Below are 15,810 nucleotides of genomic sequence, written 5' to 3'. Positions count from 1 at the left end.
ATAATCAATAGATTAACTGATTACTAACATAATTGATAGCTGCAGCCATTTTATGTATATCTGCATCTCTACATAATATAAAAAGGAATAGTTGGCTCTGAGCCTTCACATGTTTAGCAGCTTTTGATTCCTTTTAGTGGATGTATAAATAACAACTCAAAGGATATGTTTTCAGTGCAAGTTCAAGCAACAACTTAATAAAGTAAAAAAAAAAAAAAAAATTCTGGACCACTATATCTCACATGGAAACTTAGAAGCTGACAAGAGCACCACCCTAGTAATAAAGATCTATCTGAACTGTAACTTGGATTTTTTACATATCTAAGGATAAGGATTAATGGCTGGTTTTTCGGCATTCTTCATTGAGTTACTATTTTCGTCATGAGAAATATTTAATAGCATGTATTAATTAGGTCTTCTGGGACATGAATATTTCCATTTATATTTAGTAGTGAACAGTCAACTACTAGAAACAGCCTGACAGCACATTTAACTATAACTTGGTGCAGCAGCTTGTTTTTATCTGAATCACATTCCAGTTACCACAACTGTGGTTTGGAGCACATCGAAAAACGTTTGAAATTGCGGATTTATGCTGAGCTGACTTTCTAAACTCATCCCAGATGCAATCTGGATTTGGCAGAAATCATCGATTCAGCAGACTGAACATGGAGCAGAAAGCACAATGTATCCTGAGATGTGAAGCATAAGGGCACAAGGTCAAAGTCTGCAACTTCTGCAACCTCCATGGTCCTTACATAGTCTGTAATCCGGAGTCTGCATAGCAACACAAAGAAACAGCATTTTAAATCCATCAGAAGCAGCTCTGACGGCAGCTGACATGAGACAAAATGATGGAACATGAACCCCATGTCAAAGTTTGCTTCCATTTGCTCATGCTTTCTGACATCCCAGTGATTGGCTGGAGTGTGTCCACACCCCTCTGTGCAGGACACACAAACACAAGCACATTCAGACAGTTTGCTTTGCTTGCCCCGCACTGAGCTCTTTGCCTGGCATCATCTCTAACCACAAAGCCAAAAGGTCAAAGGTGATCAGCACTTGGCAGGACAGCCTTCATTTCAACCTCCTTTCCTCATGACTATGTGTATCTATGTGTGAACACTTTAATCAAGTTTACTCCCATGGAGTTTTTCCTGATTATTATAGAGCGTCTCCTTTCTTCAGTCTCGCTAGCTTCTAGCTTCTTATAATAAGATGCTGTTGTCTAAGTTCCTGGATGTCCCCCTCCTCCTGTCCTCTTTGCACAAACTGACAGGTCCGACTCCTTTATTGTTTAGACTTCCCAGTGAGATGCATGCTGTGTTACTGTGTGTCCAGGCTACTAGGTTCTGTACTGAATGTGTTCAACCAAGCAGGGAGGGCTGTCAAACACCTACTGTATGATGCAGACTTGTATTGTGAAACTCAGTAATCATTAAATGCCAAATTAGTTAAGATCGCACAGTTGGCTTAATACAGATATTAAAAAAGAAAAAGTTTTACCTCAGAAAATTACTTTGACTGTTTTGCATTCCCCACAGATCTTTTTATGAATTTCAAATATATTCAGATGGGTAAATTTTCTGTTTATTTTCATAACTTTTTTTTTTTCCTCACAGGGAAAGAACTTAAGTGTTCCTCAGTAATTGGGTCTTTTGCTTTCCACCAGCTGACGTATTGTTATGTTCATAAAGTGGCACATTTTGCTGTGAATTTTCATTGAAGTGTTCCTCAGGAGAAAAAAAAATTACTTGGCTGCTGGAAGAATGTTTGTTATCACTGTTATCTCAGTGGTGCTTTTTGGAGGAGTTGCCAACCTTGCTTAGTATCACTTTGAGGCTGTGTCTGTGTGTGTGTGTGTGTAGGTGTGTGTGTGTGCACTGAGGATGTTTTTAAACTCTTATCGACGTGTCCTTGGCTGTGTTAGTGCACCAGGCTTTTATCAGTGTAATTTGCTTTCTTCTATGAGTCTTGAAAGAAATGCAAGACTCCGACATATAAAAACCAAGGAAAGGTGTAATAGAATTAAGAGAGGCCAAAGAAATAACCTTTAAATACTGGTCCGGGGGTCAATGAGAGACGATTTAAACAGGTAGAAGATTATGGATGAAAATGAAATCTGAAGTGACAGTTTAACCAGAGGAACATGTTTAAGGTTTACCTTAAATTACTCTATTTTCTGTCCAGACAGGCTGTGTGTGTAACAGCCTCCAGCACAAAGACCTACAGTGTGTATGTAGGGCAGCAGGAAAAAGGGACCGGGGGTGGAGAAATCCAACTCTCAGCACAGGCCCTTCCTTCACACTGGAGCTCTGCTCTCAGCTTTCTTCTGCACTCTTTCTGCTCTCAGAAATGTCTGTGCCGTCTTAACATATTCTCGTATTTTCTTTCATTTCTGCTGTCTTTTAAAAAGTTAACTTCATTTTGCTGTGGATTTTTCTCATTATAGTGTGTGCTTCCATTTTCTACACCTTGAGCAGCTTTATCTGCTCCTGCTAAAGAGTGTGCAGCATTTTGATTTGAAACACACCCTTTAAACAGAACCGGTATGCAAAATGCTGAGATGAGGAGCTCCTACTCGTGTCTCAGTATTTACTGTTCCATATTTCACTTTGGATTTATTCACATCACATCTAACTCCCTTTTAATGTCTTTGTCTCCATTCCTGGCCTGCTTCTCTCTACAGTCTAGAGAGTGAAGTCTAAGCTAGCTGAGACGCCTGGCCCAAGGCCTCATTGCTTTATTTGCATTTCACTATGGTGTGCATGTGCCAGGAAAATGCCACCTGGTGGTGGTAACCCTCCACTACAGCAGTTTCCTCTCAATATATGTGTGCGGAGCTCTGATGTTTGTATTAAGTCAAAGCTGTGAGGCAGTAGCAGTGAGAGAAAGTGCACCGCCTTCTTCCTTCTCCTAGCCGGTGCTCCCCTTCTCTTTCCCTTTCCGGCTTTTGTGCAGCTGTATTTATTTGGGCTGGATCGGGGCTTTGTAAAGACACCGGCCCCTGATGCACTCGGGGGCCCCCGCCCCAGCTGACTTCTTTAAACTAAGTAGAGATGAAGGGTGACAGGATAATAACACTGGTGTCAACACCATTTACAGGACAGTTATATCAGTATCAGCTCGGCAGGAGGACGTTCACACTCTGTTAGGTTGGGTTGTGAACACCCCCCCACCCACCAGTACCAAACTCAGCCATTAAGAACTCTCCAAATACTGACTATAAAAAAGATCAGCTTAACATAAACCTTTAAAAGTAAAAAGATTTAATACTTTCAGCGTCCACAATCTTTGAGATACAAGTTTGAGTTTTATAGATCCAAATCTAATCAGATAAGTCAGCCGCACTGCATATCAGATCCTTCTGAAGGAAATGTGTGTTTCAGAGGATGATCTATATACTTGATCTCTTTGTGTGTTTGGTTAAGTACGATTCTCATCTCCTCGAGTCCTTTTGGTCCTTCAGGACTTGCAGCAGCCAACTACGACAAGTCCTTTAAAACTCTAAGGCTCTTTTAGATATCTTCCATCTTAGATTTTAATTGATTGTTTTAGTAATCAAGCAGAATAATTATTGCATTTTTTATTGTTTAATATAGTCAGACACTCCTCTGTTATATTTCAAGCTTAATTCAAGTTTTATTTATTTGCTTCGTACTGTTTCCAATGTTTTTTGCAGCAGCGTTTCTGTTTGTTTTTCTGTTAAAGTATATTTAGCTGCATTATGTTTTTGTTTTGTTTTTTTATTTCCCTATTCTGTATTAAGTTTTTTTTTTATTTATTATTATAGTGAAAAAAAGATTTTAAAAAGAAAGGATGGGAGAACAGGCTTTCAGCTTTCAGAGTGTGGCGTTTATCCCAAAGCTTTGTTTCACATGCTCTTACTTGGAGAAACAGGCCATGGCATGTGTGTGAATGCGTAATCTGTGACTCATTCTCAACTCAATAAAAGAAACATATGGCTGAGGTGGCCGTATGGCTGAAAAAGGTTTTGCACATTGAGGAACGGACCCTTTTTTGGAACATTGAACTCAACATGGATGTTACGAGGTGTATTAAATGTGAGCATTGAAATCAAACATCAGGCATTAGATAACATTCAATTATTGCTATGTTACTTTCATGTGTTGAGATTTTTTTCTTGTTTTTCCCTTTTCTGCTTTTTATTTCATGTTTTATCCGATGTTTCTATAAATTATTCAAATGTATTTTGAATCATTTAGTTCAAGAAACGTATTTTCTCCAAGTTTCGCCAAATATTCCCCCATTTTGGGGATGTCCTTACCGATTACAGAACTTTACTTTGAATTACAGAATACTTTGTTGTACTTTCATAGCGGAAATAAGTAGAGTAATGGAGAGAGGTGGTGGTGTAAGAAGTAAAGAACAGTGGCAAGCATGGGCATCTAGCCAGCAGATTTTAACCCCAAACCTCCACTCTGTCATCAGCTCCACCCATTTCCTGCATGTTTATGCACACTTTCCAAATCCATAACCTGCTGACTTTTCCTTTTTCACCTTTTTTCCAGTCTTGCAAAAAAAAAAAAAAAAAAATTCCCGCCTTGTTGTCCCCCACCTCCAAACCTCCTTCTCTCACTGGGTGCACTTCGTTCTTCCCCATCTTTCCATCTTTTTTTCCTTCCCTCCCCTCGTCACTCTCTACCCCTCTCCTCTCCTGGGCCTTCTTGCCGTAGTGCCGTGCTGTTGGCAGCGCGTGGGCGCAGGCGGCACACAGACGGGAGCACAGATGGGCAGCAAGCTGTGCAGGGCGGCCAGGCACACCTGCTCCACACACACAAGTGCACAGACACACACGGGTTCACACAAGAAATATACATACGCACACAGACACACACACACCAAACCCTACTCTGCCACCTCACCACACAGCCTGCCTGCCTGGCACGGTGGCACTGATGATGCACGCACACACACACATCCATATACATGTATATATATATATATATATATTTATATATATGAATACATTTTCAATGGGAAATCACCACATCATTTGTGCCGTTTTACCAAAAAAAAAACTAAATCCCACTATAGAAACATTTTAGAGCCTCTGTCTCATGAAATAACATTCCTGGGTTAAACTATCAATGTACACTGTGCATTAATACATTGCATGGCATTTTAGTAACCTAACTGCTTAACACATCCTGCCATTTTGCAGGAGATCCTTAATTAAAGCCTTTTTTCTGTGTGTTTTTGAAATCTTACAGCAGCATTTTCCTAATTTTGTAGTATAGTTTCCCCTGCCATTGTACTGAATGGGCTCCCCTTACATTTGCATGTCACATTATTTATATCAAATAAATTCTCTTAAAAAAGAGTAGATCACAGAAGAAGTCTTTATTGTTATCATGTGTTTAACACTTCTTTATCTCGTTCTTTTATGAAACGAACAAAAAATCTTGTTTTTGATGTTTTCTCAACAATTTCTTTTCTGCATCTGCACAGATAGATAAGTTCTTGATTAAGATTAGATGGTAAGATCTCCCTGTACTTTGTCTCTAATTATTGAGGTAGTTTTATAACTTTTTGTTCAAGAATAAAGCTGGTGTTCACTACATGAGCTAGCGAGGTAACACTAAAATCTATTAAATTCACGTAAAATACATTTAAAAGCCAATTTCAAAGGATGAAATCAAAATAGAATAAACCATCTTCCACATTCAACAGACATGGTTTGGACACCTCCCGGTAAATGTTAGGAAACATAACGAAAGCATTGGTAAATAAAGACTATTGTTTTCAAAAAGGCGTTTCATATGTCCACCTAAACCTTTTAATTAATCTATTCTTCAGTGATATTTAGTGAGGCAGTTGAGGAAGAGGAGGAAGATGAAGTTAAAGGTACATCTTTATTTTAAAGTAGCACCAATATGCCGCTAATAGATAAAAAGCAGTGAAAGCATTCAGTAATCACTAGCTAAGCATTGCTGAAAATGTGTAAAAATGAGCTCTAATGTTGGCTTCAGTTATGTTAATGAAGCCTTTCTTTTACATTTTTTTGTAAACTTGCTTAATTCTCCAAAATTTGTCCTATCCCTTTTTGGTGCTGCCCTCTAGGGGTTAAAACCTTGCTACTGCAGCCAAATGTTCCAATTGGTTAAAATAGCACAGATTTGCAGAGGCAGCACAGCCCAAGGTTTGGCAATAATGGTGCAAATTCTTTAAAATGAGGTTTAACAAGCAAGAAGAATCACATTATCTCTAAATAAATCTGTGTTCAAGGTATCCTGCTTTTTTTCTCCATTATTTGTATATGGCTGCCATGGCCACTGTTACAGCCAGAAGAATGAGCTAAAACACTGTTCTACTTCTTATTCTGACCTCTGTGTAGAAATGGAACATCTCACTTAAACAAACAGCGCTTGTTATAATTGTTGGTATTGATTTCAGATGAACATTTTATTTCCTATTAGTCATCGTAGGACTTTATCTAGGTACTTAATTTAATTGTTGGTATCAAATTCAAAGTCACTTTGTTTTCTCCTGACTACAGCTAACCCTCTCCACTCGTCTCTAACACGTGGCTATAACCCTCAAGTGTCTCTTGCACTGCCTACTTCAGTGAATGTTTTAAAAATTAGCAGTTTAAGCTCATCCATCATGGCTTTTAGAAGTTCAACACCTTGCTGCAGCTGCTACCTGTCCGCTAACTCAATAAAAACGCATCAGAATTCCTATCAGAAGCTGTTAGTTTCTTCTTCTCTTTAGTGTTTACAAAAACCAACAAAATGCGAAAACTGAAACCTTTATCAGCCCTCTTTATTTACAGCTGTTCTGCCCATCTGCTGTCAAAGCTCACAATCTTACAACAATGTACAAGAAAAAAGAAAAACAACATATGGAGAACATGAAAATTACACTTCTGGATCATCACACAGGGATTTATACCTTTTGGATGAAAGTATTGCTGCAAACACAAACACATGTATTCAATAAAGGTGGTGATGAGGACGTCTTAATGCTTAAATAAGAAGTACACCCTGATATGACACACAGACATCAATAATTAAAAGGAAAAATATATAGCGTTTTCCAAATATATAAATAAAAGAGGAAAATAAAATAAAGAGCTGAGTGAACATCTGTGTGGGATAGCCAGGGGGATTAGGAGGGTTTGGAACATTTTAAGCGCATTAAGGATTAAAAAAAGGTCAGAATGTTTAGCAACATACCGATAAACCTCTTAAGCGAAACCCAATTGGGAGGCTGTACTGTGTTATCCTGTGTTTTGGGGAGGAGAGCAGAGGAGAGGGGGAGGAGGGGAAGGAAGGGGGAGTCGTAGAGTTGACATTTGTTCCAACAAGGAAGGGGAATCAACACAATGTGGTGCTGCACACAAGCAGGCGAACACATATGGATGCATGCTGCTGTGATGTGGCTGCAGATGATGCATTATGAGCTTAATAGTTAGCATGTTTATGTTAAGTGTGTGCAGGGCTGCGCTGCAGAGACTTACCCTGAGTAGCAGTGTTTTTTAATCTGCGACAGAGTTCAGCTTTCTCTTCATATATTATTATGGCTGCATTTTATATTTGGGGACATTTATTTTTTAGAATAGTTCTTTTTTTTTTGTTTTTATTGTTTTGATCCTGCCTTGTTTTAGTTTAACCTCTATTGCTTCGGTGTTATGCAGGATGACCAAACTTAGATTCTTCTGTACAACCTGTTTGTTGACAGCAGGATCCAACAAGTGGCCGAACTAATGTCTAAATCACCCTTCAATGATCCAAAAATGGGCTAGTTGGGTTAGATGATGTGATAGACTGGTTAAAAAAACAGAAGAGCCACAGTGTCAGTGAAAGATGGAAGAAGTTGTATTTGAATAACTGCATCTCCACTGTTTTGCATTGAAAGACGTAGATGTAAGAAAGCAGCTGCGATGTGGCGAATGCAAGAAGACCCATGAAAAGGAAAGCAGCAAAAATGTCTCCTGAATGCCAGATAAATTGTAAGCGTTAGGCTGCACTGATGGATGGAAGGGAGCGGGCAGTGTGAGGCCCAGTAATGTATGTCAGGGCCATGATGAGTGGGGTTATGTTGATTGCAGTGGGGTCGTGGGACTTGCCCTGGAGCCTGTGGTGGAATACAGTAATCACCAACCCATGGCAGCAGTCATCACTTAGCTGCTGCCATGAAGAGTTATTAGTTGGTGACTAAGTCATTTTTATTTATATAGCACCTTTCAAAGATAACAATTACAAAGTAGAGTCACAGGACAGACTTAATCTTTACTGTAAAAAGCCAATCTATTGAAACTTTATGGAGTTTGAGATACTATGAGATTTTATTTCAGGGTGGCAGACAGATCTGAATTTTTTGCTTCTCCAAGCAGAGAGATCAAACTGGTTTCTCCACAACTGGTTGCTGAAAGAAAAAAAAACGAAAAACAATTTTAACCTTAAAGATCATATTTTTTTTATGGTCTTGATTATTGTTTTGGTTATTGTGACTGTCCCTACCCCCCTTTAGGTGAGGTAAAGTGTTGAGTTGGCATTTGCTTTTACACTTGATGCGCTTCCATCAGCTTTTTCCGATGCGCGGTTTGAAGTATTGCATCATAGAGACTTGATGTAAACGGCTAAATTCAGAATAAAATCTAGGTGGTTTAGGGCTTAATGAGCAAAACAAGAGATGAAAAAACTTTTTTCCAATTGACTCGGATGATATAAACTTTTACCTGACATGGCTGATGAGCTTTTTTGCTTTCGGCATTTTTTCCTGATGTAAACAGGTAGACATGGATGGAAGCAACATGGCCATAGCTAGCTGACATTTTAACTTAATAGAACAACTTGACCCATTAGCAACACAGTCCTTAAAATGTTCCTGCATTACTGATCTGTGGTCGGTGCTAAAATGCAGCCCCTACGTCCTGTTTGTAACAGCCATGCGTGACATCAAATCAAGCGAAAACACCACAAATTCGCATTTCCTTTTTTATTCTTTCAAAGTCTTGCTTTCAGTGCACTGATTTTAACATAAGTTTTCCTGATAAAGCTTAAATTCAGCTTTGCATCTATTAAATATTTTACAGCTAATGATTTTACATGACATTTTAATTTAATTTTAATGTTTTGGAAACTAAATCGGTAAACTGTACATTTTTAAAAGCTGGTTACTCACCAAACACATAAATATACACACCGATCAGCAATAGAAGCCTCCCTTTTTGTCGTAGTAGATGAGTGTATTTCTAATTTATTAAGGCAAAACATCATAATTGTAGGTGTACAGGTTGAGATAAGTACCTAAAGACTTGATATTTAACTTCACCCTTAACGAAAATGGCCTGAAAGTCCAAAATGTGTATCCTAGTAGAAACTTTGGAATGAAAGTAAATATTTGTTGATATAATTTCCAGCCATCTGTATACTGAATGTGGATCGTTCACCAGTGTTAGTAGATTTAAAGAGGTAAGTGCAAATCGTTAATGAACCATAATAGGTTTTTAAAGATCCTGTTTAAACACTTGGATATCACCAAATGAGCGCAGCTTGTTTCTTATGTTCATCTCTGGGTAATGCTTTGGTTTTATCTTGACGTATTGTTTTTCTTTTTAAATTCGCTGCTTTGAAGGGGCTGCACAGTTGGCTGAAAGATTTGAGGTTAAAAATGTGTTGCTGGCGGTAAACGCAGCGGGGCATCTGAGGAAACGGGGCTGCAGGACTCTGATTGGGGTCGCTGAAGGGAGGGCTTTAGGGGGCTGCGGTGAGAAGATAAGGGGCTGGATGTGCGCTTCAGAGGCTGGGTGAGGGTAAGGATGGGGGGGCTGCCACTGCTGTGGTAGCCTGCAGCTTGCAGAGCAGTGATAACCAGTAACCAGACCTCTGTCTTACCTCGTCTTTCTCCATGTCCTCTTTACCTCCCTATACAGCTATATGATGCAGCACCACACTCCACTTGGTTCCAGTGAGCAATGCAACGATGCACTGTAAGCTCGGTGCTAGTTGGCTGACAGCTATTGAAAGCTCCAACAAAGTTTTGGACTCCTCAGATTAACTTGGAGAGGGATCTCCCTAAACATCTTTAGGAATAAAAACAGAAAAAGAGACACAATAAGTGTGAAGCTGACTATGGGAGCGTCAGACTGATCTCTGGGAACGTATAGTTTGACCTCTGCAACCAACATCCTGTTACCGTACTGGACTGTTACTGTGGTTTACCAATAATGCAACTCTAGAAAAACTGATTTTATTATCAAAAATATAATGAGATTTAGACTTTTTTTCTGTTATTGTTTAGCCTAACAAGAATTGATCTGACAACATGGCATGGGCTCACAACAATAAAAGATTTTATTTGTATTTCAATTTTTACGAATAAAAAGGTTTTACGAATCATAAATAGTTTTTTCAAGAATCCACAGTCAGTAAAGCAGTAATTAAGTCCAGGTTGGAACCAGACTACATCAGATTTTCTAACCTGTTTAATTCTTAGGTTACTTTTCATATAAGATATGGATCTTCCTCTTTTTCTTTTACAGAATTAAATTTTCATCATTCTGTGGTGTAATTTATGCTCAAGATAGAATATTTCCTGTCAGTTTTGACGCATCAAGGCATTGAAAATGTCAGACTAGAGGTGAAGACGGGTTAGTAAAGCAATAGGGTTGGACAGTGTGTTCTTTAAATGTTTTATTTGGTGACAGAAAATACTTTGATAACTTTATTGTTTGTGTTTGTTGTACAGTTTCCTTGGGTGTTGTGAAAAGCGCCTTAAGTAAAATGTATAAATATGATTCTAAGTATCAATCACCCCCTTTGGATTAAAATCTTTTACACTTTTTAAGGATGAAAAACAAGTACTTCTAAATCTAAGAAGCTGCATCAATTACACTCCATAATGCAACAAGTAGTAAACAAATTATGTTCAATGCAAACACACCATTTATTTATGAAGCACCTCGTCTCAAAGTTAAAATGAATTAGAATAATAATACCATCCCTTTTTTGACTTGCAGACATCTTAACAAAGAGTCTGTTGTTATTATCGGTTTGGCAATTTTTCAACTGCTGTTTTATTTTTATGATGACGATAAAAGATCCAATAACTGCCTATCCATATTCCCACAGTGCTTTCATTTTGTATATCTCATATTTTGTCAGTGTTTTTTTTTTGTAGCAGGTGCCTGAAATGCTGCCACACAAACTGCTTTAGTGCTGTTGTCTTTTCCATTGCTTAGCAGCTGTAATTCTTGTTTTTTCCCACCAAAATAAGAGTCTCAAGCATAGATAAAAAGCTTAAAGAATACAGTGTTGGTAGTAATAACTTAAGGGAGCGATCTGGAGCTTTTTATTGATCACAGTCTACCAGTTGGTACCTTTGTCAAACATTAGACTAATGGTAATAAAGGGCGCTGAGACAAAACAAAATACAAGACTTAAGCTCTGACTAGTTTTTTCGACACCTCTGATTTAAACTAGTTGGAAAAGGGTTGCTGGGTATTGTGCCTTGAAGCTCTGGTAGACAAGCAGAAGCTGCTAGTGTCCATCCTTCCATCAATTTCCCGCCACGCTTGTCTCTGCTGGGGTCGCAAGGGGTGCTGGTACCTATCTCCAGCTGTCTAGTGGCGAGAGGCGGAGGGGTCCACCCTGGACAGGTCACCAGTCTATCACAGGGCAACACAGAGACAAACAGGGCAAACAACCATTCACACACACTCACACCTAAGGAGAATTTAGAGAAGCTAATTCACCTAACAGTCATGATTTTGGACTGTGGGAGGAAGCCAGAGTACCTGGAGAAAACCCACCTTGTTTAATACAAAATAATAGCAACATTTCTTTAGACTAGGGCTGCAGCTATTGATTATTTTGCTGATGGATTAATCTGTTTATTCTTTTTTCGATTAATAATCTGATAGCAAAAGGTTCCTTAGAGGAGATTTTTTAAGAAAACCAGGTGAAACTCAAACTTTTCCAATTAAGGAGTTCTGGATATAGCATATTAACAGATAAAATGCAAAATGTTTATATATTTATTTATAATTTTGATATAATTGCTGCTCCAAGTGGATCGCTTCGTCAGATAAAGGCATATTCTAGAGTATCTATATCCAGTTAGCCATTAATTGATTACTAAAGTAATTGTGGATTTTTTTCAATAATTGATTAATCCAATTAATTGGTCCACCTCTACTTTAGACATATGTTGAAAACTTCTAGTGTGTTGGTCTTCATGATCGTTAGCATTCAGAGCTGTTTGAGTATGGAGGTGGACTTTATCACCTCTCGAAAGGCTTCATTCACCTGCAACCCTAAATGAGGGAAAGCAAACCCAAACATAGATGGGTAGATTAAACTGTTAATTTAGGAAGTTATGTCCCCTTGAAGGCAGTTGCGCCTCGGGAATTCCCTTCCGGTTCTTTTCCTGGGAGCAAGTCACTTACTACTCTTAACTCAAACTGGGTAAAACCATGTAAAAAGGACTATAAAAACAGGAGTAAAAAAGTAATAGAGTTTATTGCAGATCAGGTTGTTACAGGACAGAGAAAATGCTTAAAGCTTGCACAGCTGTGGGCTCAAAAGTCACGTCTGCGAGCGTCCGGCAAAGATTGAGCCCCGAACAAGGTCATCTTCTCCTTCTTATAGCTCATGAGTCTATGTGTTGCACCAGGTGGATGCTTAGCTGTCCGTATCAGAAACGGACACGCCATCCATGCTCAAGGATTACAGATACATCTCCTCTATCAGTCCGGCTCCAAGATCTGCCCATATCCTGTGTATCTTTAAAAGACAAGAAAGCTGTTCTAAGATGACCCACTTACACAAAGTGACATCCACAATGTGAAGGAAGGTCTTCTACTCTCTCTATCTGGCTAACAACGTAACAATGCACATGATGTATAAAAGAATAAACCTAACAAAACATTTAAAACTACTCTGTACATTTGAAGATGTTCACACTGAACAAACGATCCCCAGAGAAGGAACTTTTGGATTCTGTTGCATCTGCAACCCTCTGTCTGAAGCAGTGTACAAAGTTGAATAAAATCTGTTTTGTATGATCCATAGAAACTCTTCCCATCTAACCTTACCAGAATAGTTTTTAAAGCATTAGCCCAGCCAATATCTTGCAGCTATTTTCTGCTTTTAACACTGGACTCACTGTAGGGGGAGGCTGAGTGTGTTGTGAGAACGAGGGTGTACCGTAATGTAGAGTCTTTGAGTGAAATACTACATGACGGTTAAAAGTCCACTGAAGTCAGGTTGTTTTTCCCAACAGCTTTGGTTGGCCATCGTATATGTTTACTCCTAGAGCCTACCTCAGTGTTTGTCCACGTATGAGTGTGTGTCTAAATGTGTCTGGGTTGCGTGCGCGGCGGGGGCACAGCCACGTATGTTTGGAGCGAGTGCTGTCAGTTAGCTGGAATGCTGCACTGTCGCCAATGCTAAGATGGCTGCCAAGCTCTAAGATGGCTGCCAGGATTACACCCAGCCTGCGAGAGACACTCAGAGAGGAGTGAGAGTTTGAGCTAGAAAAGCCCTCTTTCATTTGCTTTCTTTCCTTCCTTCATTCTTCCTCTCATCTATCTCAGTCTAGCCCTCTTTCTCTCTGAGGATAAGCAGAGTGTCGTAGGCAGAGAGACAGGTCTGTTATTGTTTCTGCTCCGTAATCTGTGGCTTAGTGTGGCTGCAAGGCAAGTGCTGCTGGCAAGAATCTCTGCACTCTGTTATCACCTACAGCCTGCAGATAAACACCTCCTTTAGCTTGCATGCTAGCTAGCTAGAGCCCAGAAAGGCCTGCATGGACAGCCATTAGGTATAGGTCCCAACACCTCACTACTAACTGTGATCACATGTGCAACACTTGTGCTACATGCATATATACATTATACATCATCTATTTTCTCCAACATCCCTCATATCATTGAGTTTTAGTCTTATTGCTCCCATGTGTCTCCAAAGCGCTCTTACATTGCAAAGCTTTTCCATAAGTATGCGTATCTGCGTTCAGACAAGGATTACAACATGTATTAAAGTATGGAGTGGAAAATGAAGCAGAAACAGATTGAGAGGGAGGCCATGGGTTTGTGTGCACATGTTCACATATGTGTGTGTAAGGTGCTCTGTTTATGTAGCCCAAATCCCTACAAGCAAGAAGGTATTAAATGGGATTAGGGTGAGTGATACGATTACGTGGTTAGATACTAAACGCCGTGGCAGCACACTGTAAGTCATTGCACCTTGATTGTGCAGAGACAGGACCAGCAGGAGGGAACATTCCATGATTCAAGAAAGTCACACACACACCTAAACGTTGTGCGAATTCACAGATATAAATAAACATGATATATAACATGCTTTTCTAGCACATACTGCAGCTTTTTCTATTTTCTCTCATGCCTCATATATCACATACCTGGTAAGAGTGAGGTACTGAATGTTTGCTGGCATGTAAACCACATCGATTTTGATTAATAGAGTTCTAAATCGATTAATATCGATTCAAGTGTTTTTACAATAACGAAAGTGGTTCAACTGTGTTTCAAAATACAGACAGCTTAAACTTGAGATGTGAACAAAACTGTCTCATAAGTGCAACCTTGTTTGTGAAAAGTGAAAAAGTGAAGCCTCACTCCAGCAAGCGGACCTGACACAGCAGGGATACAGCAGACATGCATGAGCTGCATTATCTCCACTGCACCATATTTGCAACAACTACTGGGTGTTTTCTGGTCAGCCCCCATTTGTTAATGTCTTCAGTCAACCTATTGGCTATATTTGCAGCTGTCTGGCTTTAAGTAATCTTGAGTGCATCTTTCCTGCTCATTTGAATGTGAACGTTACGCGTGTCACTATACAACTAATCGATCTCATTTCCTAGACATCGATTTTGCAAAAATGTAAAGGAATCGATTCAAAATCGATTTTTTTAACCAGCCCTAACTTTGACCTTTTGTCTTTCCTCTGTTTCCTTGTAGAATCTGGACAATCAGACAGCTCCAGCCAACAGGGAGACACAGACATCAAACCACCACCTAATGGTAGGTATCCAAGCACTAAGAGAGTGGCAATAATTCAAACTCATCAGACTGCCTAAATGTGTCCAGTTGTGGATTCTGTAAACAAACAAGCCTTCACAGTTGTAAATCAACTGGGTGGCATAGAATAGCCTCTTTAATGCAGGATCATGACTTTCAATGTATATTTCACATTAAAAGTATTTTTCTTTTTTTTTTTGTCCAGGACACCTGAGTTTCCAGGACTGCTTCGTCACCTCAGGAGTGTGGAATGTGGCTGAGCTTGTCAGAGTGTCACAGAGTGAGTTATGCCTTGATTTAAAGACGACACTGTATCAATCTCCTCTGATTGTAATAAATCTGAATCAAGATGGTGTTTTTCTAATAAGAGTTTAGTAAAAAGAAGCACTGTTCTTTTTAATACTGTTTTGTTTTGTTAAAATGTTTAATAGCTTCATGATATTCATATTTGTACATATCCACCTCCTTCCTCCCTTTTCTGCTCTCCTTCAATCCTTTCCCTTCCCAGCTCCCGTAGCCACGGCGTCAGGGCCCAACTTCTCTCTGGCGGAGCTGGACAGCAGCCCCAGTTACTATAACATCAACCAGGTTGCTCTGACACGGCGCTCCCTCACCTCCCCTCCCTCCACCAGGTACGCTCACATCACACTCAACCCTTGCAGAGAACTGGGTGTTAAGTGCTGCCCTGTCTATAGAAACATGAAGCGTTATCTTTATCACAGTGTATTAAAATTTGGGTAATTAAAACATCTTCCATCATGTTTTTCTATTTTTAAGTCCTTTTAATAAGAAGGGAGGGG

The 15,810-nt window shown here is 39.4% G+C and overlaps 1 protein-coding gene across 12 annotated transcripts in view; it reads left to right on the top strand.

Moving 5' to 3' along the window:
• The window catches only part of LOC107095699 (nuclear factor 1 X-type-like), a 127,304-nt gene that overhangs the window by 84,917 nt on the left and 26,577 nt on the right, over positions 1 to 15,810 (top strand). For all 12 annotated transcript variants that reach the window (XM_015391928.1, XM_015391925.1, XM_015391927.1 and 9 more), the window contains 3 exons: positions 14,951 to 15,013; positions 15,216 to 15,290; positions 15,519 to 15,642. In XM_015391928.1, the coding sequence (XP_015247414.1) occupies positions 14,951 to 15,013; positions 15,216 to 15,290; positions 15,519 to 15,642 (262 nt within the window). The remainder of the gene's footprint in view (positions 1 to 14,950; positions 15,014 to 15,215; positions 15,291 to 15,518; positions 15,643 to 15,810) is intronic.

This window comes from Cyprinodon variegatus, unplaced genomic scaffold, assembly GCF_000732505.1.
Source record: "Cyprinodon variegatus isolate N-32 unplaced genomic scaffold, C_variegatus-1.0 Scaffold564, whole genome shotgun sequence".
In the NCBI taxonomy this organism is placed as follows: Eukaryota; Metazoa; Chordata; class Actinopteri; order Cyprinodontiformes; family Cyprinodontidae; genus Cyprinodon; species Cyprinodon variegatus.
Note: the sequence above shows the minus strand (reverse complement) of the source record. Positions and strands in the feature narration are given on the sequence as shown.